The sequence below is a fragment of the Dromaius novaehollandiae genome, chromosome 1 (genome assembly GCF_036370855.1).
Source record: "Dromaius novaehollandiae isolate bDroNov1 chromosome 1, bDroNov1.hap1, whole genome shotgun sequence".
NCBI lineage: Eukaryota > Metazoa > Chordata > Aves > Casuariiformes > Dromaiidae > Dromaius > Dromaius novaehollandiae.
Window position 1 is genome coordinate 40,855,255 of NC_088098.1, and position 20,785 is coordinate 40,876,039.

Here is a 20,785-nt window from a genome sequence, read left to right on the forward strand (position 1 = left end):
TTTGAGAATTTCCCTGCTTCATATTCAGTATTTTATTTTTCTGAACATCACATTGCACATGTACATCACATACATGAACATCACATGTACATTGTAGAAAAGACAATAAATTTATAGTTTATTGACTACACAGTGCATAAATGATATTTTTTCCTTATTTTTTAGAACTCAGTGCATCTGTGCCTTATAGAAGGATTTGTGAATGGAGATATGAACCTTGTGCTAATCCCTGTTTTAAAACATGTAGTGATCCTGAAGGAATAGCATGTAAATTTCTTCCTCCGTAAGTCACATTAAACATTAAACATTTATTGCGAATGTATTGTTTTATGTAGTATATGTACCGTATGTTTTCTGAAAGTTGTTGCTGCTGCAATATTCATTAATTTTTACTCATCCAGATTTTAAAGCATTGCAACAAGAATTGAACAAGTCTCACAAGTCATGTGAAACCATTTATAACAAACGTCCCATTTCCCCATGATATTTATCCCTGTTTATATGTGATCCTTAGACACAAGTAGGAACAAACAAAAAGAAGGTTTGTACTTAGTCTAGGCGATTAACTTCTGGTAGTGCTATGTAGATACCTATTTAATGAAATGAAGATTGTTCACTTCTGTGATGATATATTCATTCACACCACAAAAACCATGTTGCTGTAACAGACTACATCTTTCTGGTGTTTAAGGGGCAGATCAAAACTAGAAGGAATAGTGAGGATGAACTATGCGCTATCCTGTAAAAAGATGGAATTTTATCTTTAGAGATGCAGGTTGGCATGGTGTCGATTTCATACTGCTGATATTAGTTTGCTAATTATTAGTAGTAATAAAATTTCCAGTCTACATGGATCTCCTCTGACATCTACAGAACCACAATTTTTGTAAAACAAACTAGAAGAAAAATTGTCTCCCTAGGTATATGCTGTTCAAGATTAGACACAGTCCTAGAACATATTTCCTCCATTGTCTTCCTTAGCTTTTTCCAGATGGATACACTGATTTTTAATTTAATGATTTTCTTATTAAAGATAAATAAAAAATTAAAAAATAAGGGAAAATATGAACTTGTCTGCATTTTCCTGCTCTGTGGTGGTACACAAGACTGAGACACTTCTTATAAAGTCAATATAAATGCCTTAATGTCTCAAACATACATATCTGAGCAGGGATCTTGTAGTGAAGTTTTTGTCTCATTGGAAACCTTTTTGGTTAGGGATCTGAACTCCCACAGCGTTGTCAGAAGCAGAATGTTCCAAAACTATCATCTATAAAGAATGGATTATTAATGATTTAGAAACACAGTTAAGCTGTGCAATGTCTTATTGACCTTATTATGCCTCGAAATACTGTGTGTTCTTCATTACACTACAAATTTCTCAGAACTCTGACAGAGACACACTGAAATGTCTCATTTTGCCAAATTGAACTAGTTTAAAACTAACCTTTATTTCTCCTGTGCCACTTGTGCTTTAGAAGTAACTATGTAATATTTTAAAGGGTTGAAGGATGCTTGCCATACTGTCCCAAAAACATGATCCTTGACGAGGTCACACTTAAATGTGTTTATCCAGAAGACTGTAAGTACGTTTTTTTATTTTGGTCTAGTCTTACAAATCACTCTACAGATCTCATTAAAGTTTTCAGTCAAATGTACTTTGTTGTTGCTATTAAATGTTTTAACAGAACATTCTTCTAAGAATGCCCCCCTGGGACATACACTGCATTCCCATTCATCTGAAATTCTGCATCCAAACAAGTCATATATAAAGCTGCATTTCTTCATTCCCCTAATGCTGTGTAGAACTCAACCTTTTGTCATGGCATTAGACTCGCCACAATTGTGATTTGGCTATATAACTGCTTCTGTATAATATGTATATGAGAGAGATCCCAAATGGAAAAAATGCTGCTGTAGTGAAGAGTTCAGACTTTTCAGCTGGTGGACCACCAGTAACAAATCCAGTGCATCTGTTTCATACCTTCTGGTGTGTGAAGATACCACGCTATTCACTTATTTTGGGATACTGTATTCTTTTACAATAATAATTACATTTTTATACATAGTACTTTTTATAAGTTTGAATTAATCACATTATGCCTGATATTTGTCAGTACAAAGTTTTCTCATATAATATATTACCATCCAAAGATATAAAAGAAGATAACATGTGTAATCTATTTGTTCCAAATATTTTACTAGTCTGTATTTACAGAATTTTCCATAGAACTCCCTTGTTGCTTCAAAACTACTCTGAAAAATCAAGGTTTTCAGTAATAATAAAAACATTAGCTACTTCATTTGCAAAGAAAATTAGAAATATTCTTGAGAGTGAGTTGAGTTCCTTAAAGCCATCAGGTAACCTGGAACCCATATTCATTTTCTTCGCTGTCATTGACAAGTTAGCTTTTCAGCAAAATTACCCTCTAATTTGTTAATATTTAAATGGGACCTGAGTATAGATAGATGTTGCTATTTTGCTCTACCAATAATCCAGGAAAAAGAGTGAAACATGCATTTTTCTTTTAGGCATACCTGTGACATCTATGGAATCAGCAGTTGGAACAAAACTTTCATCATTAACCTCTCACACAGTTGCTACCATGGAGAGATTTCCTCAGACACCTCCTGTATTTGTTGCTACAGAGATTGAGCAAGCTCATGCCAAAATAACCATGAAGACAGATGCAACTCCAAGGGGAATGAATATGTCAGCGCAGTCCATTACAGACTTTTTTTCATTGGAATCATCTAATGCAGCCACCTACTCAACATTTGCATTACCAAGTACAGTGAAGCCTTCTGATGTACCTCAGAGCACAGCAAGCCCTTCTGTCCTTTCCAAACTCCTCTCTTCAACAGATTTTTCAACTGCTCTTCAAGCACCATTAGTCATATCACATACTGTCAGTTCTACTGCATCTATAACTTTACCCATTATAGGAGCAACTCCAACAACCCATGCTTTTACCCCACTCAGTGCCAGTCCTGTTCCAACACCTTCTGCATTGTTAATGCCCACTTCCCTAGTGATAGTACCATTTCCATCTGAATTATCAACCACTCAGCTAGGAACTGCTCCCCCTACCACAACTTTAACAACTTTAACCTCCAAACCATCTTTTATAACTTCTGAGCTGCCTATGGGGATTTGGAGAAGTAGGAATCCTTCAGTAAGTCAGTCTAAGGGTTCAGCAGTATTCTCTGAAGTATCTTCATCTGCTTTGCTGGCTGGCAGAGCAACTTTCACAAGACCCACATTTCTTCCAGGTTCACAGTTTACACTAAGCACATCTACTTCTCCTATATTTCCTTTGTCTGTAAGAACCAGACCTAGCATTGGTCAACCTGTAGTTCACCCAGCATCCGTTTCTGCACCGACTTCAACAGCTGCTCAAATTCCAAGTACTTCTAGGTTTACTAGCTTTGAGACAAATTTTCCTCAATTAATCACACCTTCATATTTGGAAATAACAAAAGCCTTGTCTAAAACTTCTCTGGTATCATTAAATACTAGTTCGTTAGCTAGTTTTTCTCCAAAGTCATTTTTATCTTCAAAGGAAATTCAAGTGACTGTTCCCAAACAGATGTCTCCATTAATGAAAGCCAATGTTTCTACTGCTTTGCCCATAATGACTGGATCTTCACCTCAAGTTGCTTCTCAAATCCCTATAAACACTTCTTTGAGTCCTTCTGTAATGCACACAGTATTTATACCAGTGCCTTCTCTGATTACCTTCCTGAAACCCAAATCTATGGGAGGTGTCACTGTTATCTCGAAGAATCCTTATAAAGAACCTTCCACTGTTTCAGTATCTCTTCTGGTCAGTCCTGAAATCTCGGATGTGTCTATTGCAAGTACAGCCCCAAAAGAAAATAAATATGCAGTGCACACTGACTTCTTTTCAGTGTCATCCACTTCTAAAAAGCCAAAGAAATCCATTAGTTCTACAGTTTTCCCTCTTAGGACATTTGTATTACCTCTAAATGATTTGTTAATAACCACCTCAAAAATTTCAGAATACCCAAGCAGTCCACATACAGAATTGAAAACTGCCCCTGTGGCACAAAAAGCAGGCACTTTAATTTCTAAAGAACCTTCTCTTACGAGTTCATTGTCTTTATTTACAATCTTATTACCAACATCGATACCATTTTCTGTAACATCTCATACTACAAGTTCTTCTTTGACTCCCATATCTGGTAGGACATCTTCATTAACACAAAATACAACTGTTAGCCAAATAGCACTTTTGTCTCTAGATACACAGGGAACTTCAAAAAGTCCAACTATAGATTTTGCAACTTCTTCTGTAGATTTTTCTACATTTACTTTAAACACCAGCCCTTCTACTAGCCTCTCGGCAGCACTAAAAACATCCATTATAATGCCCTATTTACTATTGCCTAAAACTCCTGAAATCACTTTAGAAAGCCAGTTCAGTAGGGCCTCTCTGTCTTCACCTCCTCCTAAGACCACTCATCTCTCTACTGTTTCTCTAGGAAAGCAGACTTCTTCAGTAAGTACTTCAGCAGAAGATGGAACAAAATCAATCATATCAGCTGGAAGCATCTCTCAATCCACTACACCACTGAGCATGAACATAACTGTGAATGCTACATCCTTAAAAGCAGGTTATATTTTTGCAAAAACACCACCTTCAGCCACTTTATTAGTTACTTCTGGAACTACTGTAGCCCCTAGGATTACTACAAAACCCACTGATTCTCCTGTTGCTGACTTGAAATTTTATATGGATTCAGCTTCAGTTCCTGCTACCACAGAAATACCTATGTATGTGTCGCACAAATTTTTATTTACATCTGCACCATCTCAAGTTTCACAAAGCACTAAAGAAACTCTAAAAATGACAGTCATGAAAACAACTGGTACTGTAAGTCTATTTTCACAGATGAAGAGTACCTCGTCTACTGCTTCAGAATTTAAATATGCAACCTCATTTGAAAAAACTGCGGGTGTTTTAGAAAGCAATCAGACTTCAAATGTGCAAAGGAATGTCACTAAGACAAAGTCAACCACTACTGAGAAATCTTCCGTGCCTTATCTGACAGCATTTGCAGTTCAGAGTTCACCTTTTTCAAGTAAAAACAATACAACTTCAGTAAAATCTCTCTCTCTCTCTGAAGTCCCAGATGTAACAACATCAGATTGGTTTAAAATCCAAACACAGAGAACTGTTAAGCCTTATTTTAATTTAACAGAGCCCAAAGAGTTGCAGAATGGAACTGTAACAAATTTATCTCGTTCTAGTGGTGAAATGGCTCTGCCTTCCTCTTCAGAGCCCGTGCAAACACAGACTTCTCTGGCAAGCACAGAAGCAATCACAGTTATAGCTGACCAGGCTTCCTTTGGTACAGTGATGCACACACTTGTGTCTACATCTTCTGAATGTGTGGTATGATTAATTTTATTTGCCCCATGTGTTTTTTTTATATATATATACATATATATATGTATTTTATATATATATTGCTTTTCAGTCCATTCTTTTATGCTATGCCTGATATATCAGAGATTTTAAGTACAATAAAATATCTCCCAATTTTGTTTTTATTTTTATGTTTTAAAATAATTATTCTTAGAGGATAGTTGTATCCATTCTTTTAACTACTGTGGTATATTCTGTAATTTGGATGTATTGCTCTGGACAAAATTAGCTGTTAAAGCTGTGTGCTGATTCTAGATAACATATAACAGATAACATATAATGGATAGATAACATATTTTTAGGTACAGACAGAGCCATAACCTGTGGAATTTGGGGGTTAGTTGCTGGCATGTTGCTGCATAATCTCACCTAGTCTTTTCTTTTTAATTTCTTTGTGATAGGGTTTAAAATGCTGTGAATGCATGATGGCTTTTTCTTAAAATGCTTTGGGTCCTTACTGAATATGACAGGCAGCCTCAATAGACAAACACTTTTTATAGAGTATTCCACCACAATAGGTGAAACAAGAATGTGGTTAGATGGATGTGAGTCCACAAACCAGTCACCTGTAACAACTACAAATAAGCAATTCTTTCCAAAATAACTGATGCAAATATCAAGACCTACAACGTAATTAAGCTTGTATGGTAGAGTTAGACACTCTGAATCTAAATTATAAAACATTTTCGCCTCTCCCAAGCCTTGTGGACATGCTGGTCTGAAGGATTGACTGGGCCAATTATCTTTAGACTTCTGCTTATTTTAATACAGCTTATTTTATTGCCATCTTTATACGTATTCAGCCTCTCAGAGAAAGTGCTGTTTTGTTCTGCTTGGTATTCTGGTTATTTGGGGGCCTTTTCCTTCTTAGTAGTAGCATGCAGAATATTGGATTAATATTCAGCAGAATATTGAATTAACAATATTTCATGATTAACTGGGACCCTGTCTAGAGCACAAAATTGCCTGTGATACACCTAACAGATACGTCTAGGTTGCTGATGTTCTGTGCATATTCTGGTGTTCAGAAGCAAGAGCGTATGTGAGTGTATGCTGTATATAAAGGTGCATGGCAAAAGAGTATTTTAGTCCAGCTACCAGACCTAGTGATAAACACATATCAGCGGTGACACAGAGATGATAATTTTGTCTCCGAATTATCTCAGGGCAATGAACTAGTGATCACTAGGACTTTGTAACTGCTGTGAATGTGAAGCTGATTCTGTTTTTTTTTTTTTTTTTTTTTTTCTTACATGACAGCCAAGATACCTTGAACCTGTTGACAAATGTAGCCAGTATATATGTGTTAATATGGGTTGGATGTTATACAACCTTTCAAAGAACTGCCCTAGAGATGTGCAGAAGCCAGACTGTGGTTTTCGAGGAATGCCATTTCAAGTTAACACTGATAGTTGTTGCCCAGAATGGGAATGTCCCTGTAAGTAATTTTCAAATAATAAACTAAATGTTTGCTACAGTGGGAAGATGAGGTTTAATACCAAAATTAATTTAAAGGAGCAGTTTTGGGCCTCATCAGCAAAACAGAATGAAATATAGTGAATGTTCTGGTATTTTTGAATTAACATTCATTAACACTCATGAGTGTCAAAATATTTTATTCTGAATGAAAATACTGAAATTATATCTGTCATCATTTCCCAGCTGAAACTTTTCAGAATTTCTATCAGTAGGAAATGTTGAGATATCAAAATTTTGTCTAGACTAGAGAAGAAAATTAAATATTGGCCTTGTCTGAAAGACAGAACCCCAAAATTTCAGTTAGATCTAACTGGAGTTTTTACTTCCATTTTGAAACTGTAGAGATTGGGAGCAGACTGTCTGCTAAGGGAACAAAAAGACCATAGAAAAGTCATATTAAAAATTTTGTAGCATTACTGACACACACATCACATTTCTTACTCTTTGTATCAAGATAGAACAGACAAGTTTCTTATTATCAGTTGCTCAAACAAGACATATACTTTAATGCATATATTTCATCTGACAGTGTACAGATTCACTGACCTTATCTGTAAAACATTGACTTAAGTGAAAATTTTCACCAGTTTAAACTTTTTCCCCTGCCCTGGGCACACAGTAGTTGGTTAAGGTATCATCACTGAACGATATAAGATACTTGTTTCTCCTTATGGCTCAGTATAGTGTCGGCAGGGGAATTCCAACAAGCAGTTGCAGGACTTTATTTATATGAAAGTACCTTATGAAAAGCAATATTCCTAAAAAGGTTTTTGGTGTTTTTTTGGGGTTGTTTTTTTTTTTAGAAATGCACAGTATTCTGTTTTGTGGTAACTTCATTAAATGACAGTTCTTTTTTAGGTCAATGTTCTGTACTGTCTGAACTGAGTGTTATCACATTTGATGGAAACAACATAGCCCTCTGTAATGTGGCTTCCTACGTTTTAGTCAAGCTACCAGGAGAATTTATTGTTGCTCATATTGAAAAATGTCCGGCTAATCAAGTAAGATGTTTGCATACGGTCTCAATAATCATAACAGTTTCTTTAATTTTTGTGTTATAGGTGTGAATGAAATTATGCCAGAATGTAGCATGTAAGCAAGTGGTACCCATTGAAAAATGCCAAGCGATTTAATTTTCAAAGAGTATGTTTCATCATAATGTCTAAACAAAATAAATTCATCTCAGGTTAAATAGTATTTGCATTACATTATAAGGAAATTTAAGTGTCGGTTCTTCTTTAATTATTAGGTGTTGGATTGAGTAGTTTGATCTATGGCTAGGGTTTATCAGCAAACAGCTCCATTAGAATTAATAACTATTAAGCCTCCACCAATGGTATTCTGACATCCTTTATAACTTCTGTGCCTGCATGTCTTCTTCAGGCCTCCTCACTCACAAATCTTCTTGAAGCACCAAATTGGTACTTTCCAGTGTTGTCAAAATGCTGAAATATTTTGAATGGTCACAGAAGTCTTTTGTGGTTATTTTAGCAAGGTATTACGAGTTTGGGAATAGTGTGGTGAGTTATTGTTTGGAGAAGTCTGTCTCTCTGCATTGCTGACAGAGAGGGTCCAGATAATTTTTAGATTGACAATTTAGTTGTGGTCAGTCTCATCCTTAAGGTCTCTATGTACAGCTCTGTAGTCTTATTTTATTCAGCCCTGTAGAGCTGGCTTGTATTTCCATCTTTGGTTTGTGGGAAAACAAGAAGTTCCTCATCAGAGACCACATAAGGTTTCTTTCTTTCCTATCGCTCTTTGTTGTCTTATCCAATCCTGCTAATACATTCTAGGCAACCATACATTTAAGTCCTAGGTACTATAATGTTGTAGAGTTTTTTGGTTTTTTTTAAAACTGCTCTCTTTTCTCTGTTTCTTGGTTGTAGCCTAAGGGTATGATTGCAGCTGACACAGATGACTTTTAGAAGTGGTAGCTGTAGTTCTTTAGTTTTCTGAAAGGGATTTGTAGGATATGCTGAATCTCATGATGCTGGTTATAAGTTGCTGTCAGTGTTAAAGCCGATTAGTTGAAAGCCAGCTGAGGCATGGTCTATACAAGCTGCAATCACACCTGTGAAAATGTGCCTTGGTAAAATAGCAGTTTTATCAAGGTTAAAGGCCAGGGGATTATCTTGCCATGACCACTGTATTTTAAAGTATTTTTTATTCAGCTTGTGTAATAATTGTGTTGCCTTTCTGTATGATCTACATAAAGCCCTTTGATTTAAATCCTGAGCAAGTAAATCAGGTTTCTAAAAATAATTCATAAAACTGTATACCACATTAGCTGGGAAATGTGCATTTTTTATTATTTAAAAGGAATATCTTCAATTAGTTTAGCTAACAAGCTGGTCGTAGAAGAACTTTCAAAGATAAAAATAACTGTCAACTTGTCCTAGCCAAATAAGTATGCTACTGATTGTCATTGCACTTCTAATCTACTTTTTAATGTTTTCCAGAGTGCAAATTCAATAAGAAAACTAGTGAGTACTTTTTTCTTTTACTAATTATAAAATACATTAATATTACACATATTAAAAAAAACACCCTATAGCACTCTTCAGTGCTAATTAAAAAATAATAATAACCGCATTTGCTTGTCACTTTTCTTTCAAGGTTCCCCCTGCAAGCACTTCGGGGCTCTGTTTTAAGAAATTAAATGTAACAACACCTACAAATAAATTACTTATCAACCGTTTAGCAAGAAGGGTAAGTATATATCATCAATATATAGCATGTGTACATTTAAAAGATAGCTGGAGAGCTATTCTGTGGTAAAATGCAGTAGGTGAGATTTATCATGAATGCAGTATAGGAATAAGATTATTTTTGCAGTTCAGGTTCCCAGTGATTCATGTTATACTAGAAGAAAATAAATTCTGATATCATACTCCACTTATATGCCATTTATACAATATGACACTTCAAAGTTTTCTGAGATTGTAAAGAAGCTGCAAAAGGCATTTATATTTGAGACTGTTTCCAAATAGCCCAGAATAGAAGAGAAATATTCCAAGGTGTGATAATTATTTAATCTGTCACTCCTGTTAGTCAATTACAGGTCAGAATAGGTAACATTAAAGAACTGGGATGAGTTTCATTTTTTATCAAATGGTATGTGATTAATAAGATTTATTATTTCCTCAATTAGAAATTATTTCCATATCAGTATTTTTTCTCATACCTACTTCATTTGCAGTTATAGGAAGTGGCAACTGACAGGAAGCTCAATGATTTAAGCACAATGACTACTGTTATTGCACGTGGCAGAGGCTGTGAAGATAAAGTACAAACTCTTTTTGCTGTAAGATGTAAAGAAGTATAAAATGCATCTTTGCAATACTGTTTTTATCCTTAAAATGTATTTGGTTTGTTTTAGGTAGTAGTGGATTCTGTAATTCAGTCATTACCATTTTCAAAACAAGGACTGAGTATTCAGGATACTGGTGCAATGTACGTCATCAATACCCCAGCTGGTATTAGCATCAAGTGGGCTCATGTTACAGGCATCATAGATATACAGTATGGATTGCACTCTAACACATCAATGAAGACAGAAGGACTTTGCGGTGAGGTTATGGTGCCAATTAATTTTTGTTCATATTTAATCATTTCTCATTTAAAAGTTATACTTCCCTTTTGTACACGTGATCTGTTGTCCTTGTAGCTCTCTCTGAGATTCCCACTAACCACACTTACAATCCTATTTGAGGTGAGCTTGTGAAATTCTGTTAATTACCATTAATGAATTAATAATTCTGTTCGAAAGCTTGCTAAAAAAGTAGATGTATACTCATTTGTGCCTGCATTTAAAAATGTTGTTGAAGTCCAGTAAAGAAAAGAGCCAAATGGCAAAGTGGCTGCTGAAGTTGAGGTAGTGTTAGTGTGTTTCAATGATTATGGGAGAAAGGAGTAACTGTGGGATGTTAGCAGTGGCAGCTGTTACAAATACTGATAAAAGGTGCATCTGTTGAAGGGTCTTAGTTTCCCCAGAATGGTGAATCAAAACCCAGACCCATTAAGGTTATAGCTAGGATCCAAAAGTGTGCCTGAGGTGTCTCAGAATTTAATTATGATGATAGTAAATTTATGCTGTTTCAAGCTTCCCTCATAACCTCTTTGTAAGTCTGCCAGTATGAATTTTATGAAAAAGTGTAAGCAGGTATTTTAGGGTAATTTTAATTCTATCATAAATATTCCTTATTTTCTGGTACAATGTAATTTAACTGCATCTACCCCCTATTTAACTGAAAGATGAACTTTTAAAGTATTTCAAAATGCTTTTAGTTCTAAAGGCAAACAAAATAATTGAGAGATGGTTTAGATATCCATTCTAAGCAAATGAAGTACTGAAAATCAATTGCTAAATTCTGCTAGAACAAAAGGAAAATTCTACTAGATCCAGCAAGAGCAGGGGAATGCAGGCCCACACGGTCGTTTTCCAGTATCATGCCATCTTCTGTATGAGTGCTGCAAAGGACTGGGATGAGATGAGGTCAACACTAGGAAGGGTTATAGAACATTTATTCTTCATGTAATGAAAAGACAGAAAGAGGAAAAATCTGCAGTCAATACCAATTTCTCAGCATAGAGAAGCATTGTTCATATTTTGCAGTGAACTCTGAAGCCTGATTTAGCACTCCTTTCCTATTCCTCTCTGCCATTTGTTCCTGTCTGGCATTCTCCTATCCTTTCTCCCTTATACTGGAAAAGCTGTGGGACTATGTGGTAAAGCTGACTTTATTTTTAAAGCTGTATCAAGTCTGGGATTCTGCAGTGTAGCCCTACAAATCACCAGCACAGTTGATGGAGTAGCATTGGGACAGCAACAAGAAGCAAAAGTGTTAGGAATACTGGAAAGCAGTGCTACTATAAAATACTTTTTATCATGCAGTCACAATCTCCTACATTTCTCCATTCTATTATTCCCTAGTCTATTATGAAAATTCAAATTTTCACATTTTACTATTGACTTTTGCTGTGTGTTTATAGGAGGCATGTATTTGTATTAATGAATTCATGAATTCACACAGTAATGAATTCACACAGAATGCAGGTAGCCAATGGATGTCAGGCATTTGGGGGGAATTTTTTTGAAGGCTTCTGTATTAAGCAATTGAGTAAGAAAAATACTCTCAATAAAGAAAACAATCTGTCCATCAAAAGACTCCTTTGACAACTTGTGCATTTAGAATGTTCAACTAAGTTCCAATAACGTGTCGGACCATCAGCCCCTGGTGCCCAGAATGTGCAGCTAATTTGAACACCATCTACATTTCCTCCTGTGGAGTTAATTACTATTCAATATAAAGATGTCAGAATCTGGTGCTATGCAAGTGAATTTGCCACACTCAATGACCTATTTTCTTAACAGTTTTTCTTAAGAGGTAATTGTTTCCTGGGAAAAGTATTATTGCTTGAAGCATATTATCTGCTTGTTTTGCTGTCACTGAGCTGACGATTAAAATTGTGTGTAGAAAGTCGGAACCCCAGTGGACACAGAGCTGCATTCAGTTGTAAATTCAGATGACTAAGTCTCACAAGTGAATTTGATGCAATGTTAGTCTTACCTTATCAAGCACACTTTTCTTTCTCAAAGGAAGTAATTCTTTCAATGTGATGCTCTGTCTTCAGGGGTGTGCAATGGAGACCCTACTGATGACCTGAAAATGCAAAACAGGACCATAATTACAAATATGGAGGAAATTGAAGTGTTCATTAAGAGTTGGGAAATTGAGAAATCAGTTGATGTAACAACCAGGAGGCCAGTAAGAGACTGTACTGAAGATAACTGCACTTACTGTATGGAACTGTTAAACAGAAGCATTTTCATCCCTTGTCACAAGAAAGTGAGTATAAAGACCAGAGAAATTCCAGGTGAAAACTGAATAAAAGATGTATAGTTAAGAAAAGAAAGAGACGCATTTTTTATGTTTTGCCTATTTTCATGAGTTGACAACTGGATGGGTGGATATAATTCTTTTGTCATGTTGCCCATTGTAACTAATAATTCTTCAGGTGATGCTATACGCAAAGATACATGCCATTTCTGGAAGTATTGGGTAGGCAAAGCTCAAAAGAGACACCAGAGCATGACTGCAACACAAATGTGTTCCAAAAGAGTTATGTTTAATAAATGCTTGAGCCAGGTCGCAAAAAATGAAAGCCTAATGCTTCTGCTGCACACCACAATAACTCAAGCAGTCTGAGACTGCTCAGAAACTAAGTAACTGAGACTAATGAAATTTCCAGTTAAACAGATTTTACATAGTAACTATTATGTTGGCAATTTGCTAGCATTTCTTACAGAAATAATTTATTTTTGGAAACTAATTCTAATGGAGATAGAGTTCAAACATACAAACTACCACCAGAGGTAGCTAGTGCAGCGCAGAGAGTTTCAGAAGAGGGAAATGAAAAAGCTCAAAATCTCTGGGGATTCACTTACTTTTCCTACTTAATTCAAAATAAAAAGGATTAATTACATGAGTGACACTTTCTTTCTTAGAGATGGAAGTGTCTAGATTCCTGATTCAATTTTAGTATTCTGCCTTTTCCCCTCTTGGTTTGCTTTGCCTTACTCTGCATTTTTCATCATAGACAAACGCTGTTTTATTACAGGCATTATTACAGTTATTACAGGCAACTGAGCCCTTTCCTTCAGACTCCCAAGATCTTCCCTTATTTTGCCTAGTTAGAAAAAAAAATGAGAGAATTCTTCTTAAAAGAAAGAGCTAAAGAGAAATTAAAAAAAAAAGTTTACAGAACTTACAGAAAGTAATGGGAAAGAACCATGGTAAGCAATTTGGAATCAGGAAGGGAGAACAGCATCAGTAGCAGTATGCCTTTCATAACTGTTTTAATGTTTCTCAGTTTAAAATAACTCAAAGTGAATCTGAATAGTCAGAATTCTTGCTAAATATATGTTTGCAGGGAACTCACATATCCTCAGATGCAATGTAGTTTGTGCCTTTTCCTGGTTTATAGCAAAATCTGACATAGCATCAAAATTTGCAAGCACTTAGTTCGTCCATGATGAAGTTTATTTTCCTTCATGTACATGAAGGTGGCAGAGGCAGAGTGGATGGAGCCTATCGTGTGCTTCACAGATGTGAAGCAACTGGGTAAGGGTAGGTAACAGAACCATCAGCCTAACGAACTTTATGACAGAAGAGAGTGACTGCTTGAAGATTTGTTGAAAGCACAAGGGTAGCAAGGCTGCTGCACAAGGGAGGACAGGCAGAATAAAACGAATTTTTACTTTTTCACTTTTTTATAAGGTTATGCAAAGAAAACAGAAACAATAGATGTTGGAGCACCTGCACTTAGACCCAGTAACATAGGCACTCAGGTCCTGTAGACACAGAAGCAGAGAACTCTGCAGTAACATGTTCACAGCAGGATAATCTGTGAAAGATATAGCAGCAATGTTTAAGATTGTTGATTTTTAGCTGACAGAACTGTACTGCAAGGGTTTTTGCCATTAGCATAGCCATCTCATTAGGACTGTGTTTTGTGCCTACTAATGAGCATACAAAATTGAGGCAATTTAAGTTTTATAGAATGAGAGTTCTGAAGAAATGATATTTTTTCCTTTAGAGATTACTTGTGATTTTTTCCCTGCAGCTGTGTTATTTCTTGTAGCTAATGTTTAATTTTAATTACAGAAAGCTCTTTAACTTGTTAATTCTCAATTACAATGTGTTCCTAGGTTTCGCCACAGGAATTTTGTGAGAAGATGTGGATCAACAGTACTTATTTTTGGAATTATGAGTGTGATGCACTTTCTGCATATGTGGCTTTGTGCAACAAGCATAACATCTGCATTAAATGGAGGACACCTGATTACTGTTGTAAGCTGATAGCAATGTTCCATATCCCACTGTGGCTTTATACTGCTGCAGTGTTTACTGATGAGTAAAAAAAATAGTTCTTTCTATCATTATTAAAAGTATGCTACAACATTAGTAAGTCAGGGTACAAGTTTTTAAAATGTATTGCTTTAGTAAAAGTGTAGTGGATCAGTTTTAATCTTTAGTTAATGAATTGCTTGCCTAAAGTATTGTTAAAAATATAAATGTATGCTTTTTCTGGTAACACACATTTGTTCTTACTACCTGTTTATCCAATGAAATGACAGAAGAATGAAAATATCACTTAATTTCCTCTTATGACTTGCAGCATTGAGTTGTCCTGATGGCAAGGAATACCAGCCTTGTGTGCAACCCTGTGAAGCCAAGACATGCTTGAATAAGTGGTTCTATGAAGATTCTCCCTGTTCCTATTTAAGGGAAGACTGCGTGTGTAAAAATGGGACTATTCTGCATAGAACAGACTCTAATCTCTGTATACCAGAAGAAAAATGTAGTAAGTGCAGCAGGGCAAGTGTGGTTTTGCAGATACGCTAATCAGATCAGATATATAAGTTATGTGTCAGTCCTCAGTAGGTGTGAATCTGGAAGTTACCTTCTACAGAGTCTAGCTTTAATCTCAAGCTGTACCAGTTTGTGCTTTCACTTCACTTGGATTCAAGTGCTGATGTAATTGTTTTGGAAAAAATGATAGCCATTCTTCTGCAGTTCCGAGACTTTCTCTCTTTTGTAGGGTACTTGGGAAGGAACAGAAGGGGTAAGTTCTTACCACTGCAGTTGCTGATTTTTTTCACCCATAGCAAAGCATGTTTTCACTTGTTTTTTTAAGGGCCATCATCTTTTCTTGGATTCCTTGATCATGATGTCCCCAAGTTCCCTTTTCTGTTTGGTTATTACAGTAGTTTTCTAGACCTTTCTCCAGTAAGCCATAAGTTCTTGATTGTAAATTTCTGTATGAGGGCAACATTTCTTGATCACTCAGAAGCTAAAACTATCATACAAGATGCCAACTTATATATTAATGTTAACTGCCACTCTTAATTATGCTTGTTATCTGATGAATTTTGTTTCCATATTTAGCACAAGGTGTAAACTTTGTAAGTTTCTGTAGTTCACGTCCGGGCTACTGAGTTGACTGCTTGCAGAATTACTATTGGAGGAGATAAAATTAACAGAAACTTGGGCAGAGTGACATGGGAATAAATGCTTCTAGAACTGGTTCAAGAAGTATATTGAGGATGACCAGGCTTAACTGTCACAGAAAATGAAGTTCAATGAGAGCTTTTCAGTCCCCAGAGAACTGGGAGAGTGGATGTGAGAATATAAAATTAAGATAACAGAATAGTTAACTGTAAGCATCTTTATAAAAATGGAGGGTGCTTTAGCTGAATTAGCTGATCTACTTTGAATCAGAGTCAGTCAGAAGAATTCCAGCAAAACATTTTTCGGGAGGGTCAGCCAGAATGTTAAAGCATTTTGCCACTCTTTTACAGTTCTTGAAGCCATCGAAGCTTTGGGGATTCCAAGTTGGAAAAAGAGCAAAATTTTGCATATTGATTCTAGGTGAAGTGGAAGTACGTGTGTCTGCATAGCTCTAGCAATAGTCATTCAGGGTGTCTACAACCAGATCTTTCTAATAGATTGATACTGTTACCTCCAAACAATACACATACTGAGTGTGAGTGTTTTTTTGCATCTAATGTGTTTAAGGTGCAGATTAGGCTGGGGCAGAGGGGCACAAGTAAATGCTGAATGTTAGTATTTGAACTTATCTACTCTTCTATTTGCAACTTGCATTTACTAAACTTAATGCTGCATTCATTTTGCCCAACTTTGACTTCTATTAAGAGACAGATTTCTTCCGGGTGTATTACATCTCTCTATTGACTATGTAAAATGATTAGCTTAGATTTAAAAATTGCTTTACTTACTTACTTGAGGAAGTATAACTAAGAAGGAAGCATTTGATCCCAGTACCTTTGGGCCGCAGTCACTGACTCCTAAGTTCTAGAGATAGAGAGGAAGTTGGTGTAGGAAACTGTAACACACGTCATTTGGAGAACGGCAGCTATATTCTGTACCAGCTGGATTTAATGGAATAGTTCCATTAAACAAATATCTTTTCAATGATTCAAATTCTGGCATATTTTAAGAAATAAAGCAGATCAGTGATAATCTACTTTATAATATTTTATGCAGTAAGGCTATCCAGATAACGGACTAATTTATACTTGCTTGCAGGAAATTCTGTACTCTCTTCTTGTCTAAGGGATGTAATGTTTTTCTCTCAGCATGTACAGATAACAAAGGACAACCTCGCTCTGCTGGGGAGATTTGGAATGAGTCCACGAAAGGCTGTTGCATGTACAACTGTTTAGAAAATGGAAGTGTTACTGCTGTAGAACCTGAATGCAATGAGGATCCACCACCAATCTGTGGAAGAGAAGGGGAAGTTATTGTCCATGTCATTGAAGAGAGGGCTTGCTGTCCAAAGAAAGTTTGTGGTATGTATCCAGCCACACAAATTTTTATTAACAGAAGTATAAGGTAAGTGGTTGACATTCAGCACATGTTAATTTACAGACAGGGCTCAAGATAACATTTTTTTCAGAAGCAATTTTTAGGTACTTGTGGCTGGTTGGCAGTATTTCAGCAAAGCAGGCTGTTTTTTGGGATGGTGGAATAGTCTTTTTGTTTGTTTGTTTGTTTCTGTGAGAACTGACTCCCTGTAAAGAAAACTTTTTTTCTTGGAAGTCCACTAGTGCAACAAAACTTTCGTTAAGAATGAACAGTTCTTGGGTGGAAGTTCAGAAGAAACGGAGAACTACTCCATCGTAGAAGTAGCTTGGTAACTGAGGCAGTCACCAGGGCCTATTTCCATTTCTTTTCAGTGCTTTGTTGGTAATTGAAATATCCTCTGACCTGCTGTTTTGCAGAAAATAACATTCTGTCAGCTGATCACTGAATACTAATCATGTCTCTAGCCATGGTTCTTAGCCAAAGAAATATGCTTCTTGCTTCTAAACAGTTGAGCAGAAGGTGCTTCTTTCTTAATAACGTATTCAGGGAAAAAGAGGACAAACGGTCCGGCTAATCTGGTGCTTTTGCTCATTAGTTACCTACCTGTAACTGAGACTGTGTTGTTCATTTGTTTAAGGAATGTTTTCACTGCAGCAATTTGGCTGGCTTCATGTGTAGGAAGAAGGGCAAGTAAACACGTGATTTAGGAGAGAGATAACTGTGCTTGCACAGTGCTGCATGAAAGAATGTATACAAGCTCTGGGCTGAGCTAGGAGGTTTACATGATGATGTGCAGTGCACTGTAAGCTGACTAGGACTGCTGTTAGTTTGTTGATCTCTGTCCTAGATGGTATAAATATCTTGAGGTACAGGATTTGTGTTTGTATGAATAAGTCATAATAACACATTGTTTTTTTTTATCCCACAGAATGTAACATGTCATTGTGTGAGGCCATTATTCCAACATGCAAAACCAATGAAAAATTGGTTGTAGGCTACCATGCCCTCTCCTGCTGTCCGCAGTACCGATGTGGTAAGGGAAATACAAAAACACAATTTAGGGGTCATTTTCCACACCTATATTATCTGTTGTAAGAAAGTCTGTCTTACAAGGTTTTTCTTCATTGTTAACAGAATGGAACATTGTAAATGACACTAGACAGTGTTATATTTTTCTCACGTTCTCCAATAATTTTTATATTTCTGCCTCATGTCATTTTGATTTACAGTCAATTTTAAGGGTTTTTTTGACTAAGCAAAAGTTAAGAAGAATACCTTTTCTTTATCTTTTTAGTATGATTTCTATGACTCTTTTTTTAAATACTGATTATCTTATATCTTACAGAATGTGATCCTTCAGTTTGTTTCAATGCTTCCCAGCTGGAGTGCAGAGAAGATCAGTTTATTGTTGAAGCAAAACAGGAAGATCCCTGTTGTTTCTCTTACCTCTGTGGTAAGAAGCCTTTAATATTTTTGTGGGTAACTGAAGAATGGTTAGGTATTTACAAAACTAGCCTATACTCGTAAAGCTAATGCCTTCGGTCAAAAATTCTTGGAGCTGTTAGTGGGACTTCAAACTTCAAACATGAATTTTCTTGGTTTTTGGAATCTTTTATTTCCAAAATCATTGTTAACATCATACCTGACCTGCAGAATAAAAATTGTTAACAGACATTGCTGTTCATAGTTGAGTTATATGATCAGTGCTTTCAGTGTGCTGTGTCATGGATCACATATCATCTTTGGTTGTTCTTTATCAACAAGACAGCTGTTATTCAGTGTAAGTCCTGACACCTACATGCATGCACTACTGCTTTATGTATGTTTTTATATTTGAATGTCAGTATATTCAAGCTCTCTTATCCAAGCTTGTAATAAAACTTGTAATATATAAAACTCAAATGTGCTAACTTTCTAGTATCTAAAACTTTGCAAATGTCTGATTCTTTGTAATTTAGTTTGTGAATCCTGTATCGAGCCTGTTCCCTTGTGTAATGAAGGAGAAATTCTCACTGTAGACCTTAACACTATACATTATTGTTGTCCTCGATACTACTGCGGTGAGTATAACTGTTACCAGTTCAGTATGTTACTGAATCTAACAAAAATGGCAGGAAATGTGTGTGTGTGGAGATCTTTTTGATTCAGCATTTAGGGTAGGCTTCAGTTAGTGATTAAGAGATCTAAATTAGAGTGTCCACATTTGAGCTGGGTTCAAAGCTCTTGGCATAGTCAATGGTGGTCTAACAAGTGCAGTCAGTGGAGTCTGGAGAGCTATTTAGTTCACCAGACAGTATGTAGCTACTTTCAGGGAGATCTAAATACAGATATCTTAATCTAGAGCTGAATCCCATCCTTGCTGTATAGATATGAAATTGTTCTTTATATGTCCATATATTAAAAATATCTCTAACAAAATTTACAATTTGTACATTGTCATACCTCTGTGGCTCCATTCATGACTGTTTGAGCACTTTCTTAGTGTTGTTAACTCTTAGGGGAAGGACTGGACCAAGGGTTTCAAATACTACTGGTATGGCTACTATTCAAACAGCAAGCAGCCAAAAAAGATATTTGCAGTGTCATGCAGTGACTTTACTGGTGTTATAAGAACACAAAAATTGTGCTATATGTTCTTATACTAGCATAGCTGCTTAAGAAACGCAGTGTTTTCCCAACACAGATTGTTGGAAAAAATATCATTATAACTTAGAACAGTTTATCAAGGGAAATGCAAGCTGAAAAGGAAATTTTTCTGAGTAAATTTTGATACGTGTCTTTCCCCCCCATTTAGTCTGTGATGAAAACCTTTGTTCTGAGCCTTCTATGAACTGTACAGGTGACATGACACTTGTGAAGGAAAAAACACCTGGGCAGTGTTGTCCAGAATGGCACTGTGGTAATTATTATTTTATTCTTTAATTACTGCTGTTAATAAAAGCTAAAAATTAGGTAATTGACTAACATGTTTTGTTGCTGTCCTCAGAATGTAGCTGTGAAAACGCTACTTTGCTGACTTGTAAATTGGTAAGAACTTTTCTTTCGATATCTTTATTAACAGTGTTAAGCATTCTTACACCTCGCTTTCCATTCTTTGCTTCAGTAAGTTATAAAGGGTAAAAAGACTAAGCATGGACAGGCTGCAACCATCCCATGGGGAAATTTCGCTTTGTGTGTTTTAAGATGACAAAAGAAGAAGAGAAGCAATGTAATATTATTTTGTTCAGTGTTGACAGGAAACAGCATGCTGGAAAGGTTTTCCACTTAAATAATTCCTAGTTGTTTTAATAATTTAGGGGGGGTGAGATTTATGATCATTTGTATCATCTGGAGAAATGTTTTAATTTGTTCATCATTTAAGCTTCTTATTAGAATGATTTAGCATTATTGAACTTAGCAGATATGAGAAGCCATAAATATTTTATTCCTCACATATTCTCTCACGTTTTAAAAATAGGGACT

The 20,785-nt window shown here is 35.9% G+C and overlaps 1 protein-coding gene across 1 annotated transcript in view; it reads left to right on the top strand.

Moving 5' to 3' along the window:
• OTOGL (otogelin like) overlaps nt 1-20,785 on the top strand; it is a 99,328-nt gene that overhangs the window by 64,033 nt on the left and 14,510 nt on the right. Inside the window, exons 34-50 of the mRNA XM_064509552.1 lie at nt 166-283; nt 1,503-1,582; nt 2,533-5,420; nt 6,714-6,891; nt 7,791-7,933; nt 9,392-9,415; nt 9,549-9,641; nt 10,312-10,501; nt 12,567-12,781; nt 14,644-14,785; nt 15,114-15,299; nt 17,095-17,307; nt 18,252-18,356; nt 18,669-18,776; nt 19,282-19,383; nt 20,118-20,222; nt 20,310-20,350. Coding sequence (XP_064365622.1) covers nt 166-283; nt 1,503-1,582; nt 2,533-5,420; nt 6,714-6,891; nt 7,791-7,933; nt 9,392-9,415; nt 9,549-9,641; nt 10,312-10,501; nt 12,567-12,781; nt 14,644-14,785; nt 15,114-15,299; nt 17,095-17,307; nt 18,252-18,356; nt 18,669-18,776; nt 19,282-19,383; nt 20,118-20,222; nt 20,310-20,350 — 4,931 coding nt within the window. The remainder of the gene's footprint in view (nt 1-165; nt 284-1,502; nt 1,583-2,532; nt 5,421-6,713; nt 6,892-7,790; nt 7,934-9,391; nt 9,416-9,548; nt 9,642-10,311; nt 10,502-12,566; nt 12,782-14,643; nt 14,786-15,113; nt 15,300-17,094; nt 17,308-18,251; nt 18,357-18,668; nt 18,777-19,281; nt 19,384-20,117; nt 20,223-20,309; nt 20,351-20,785) is intronic.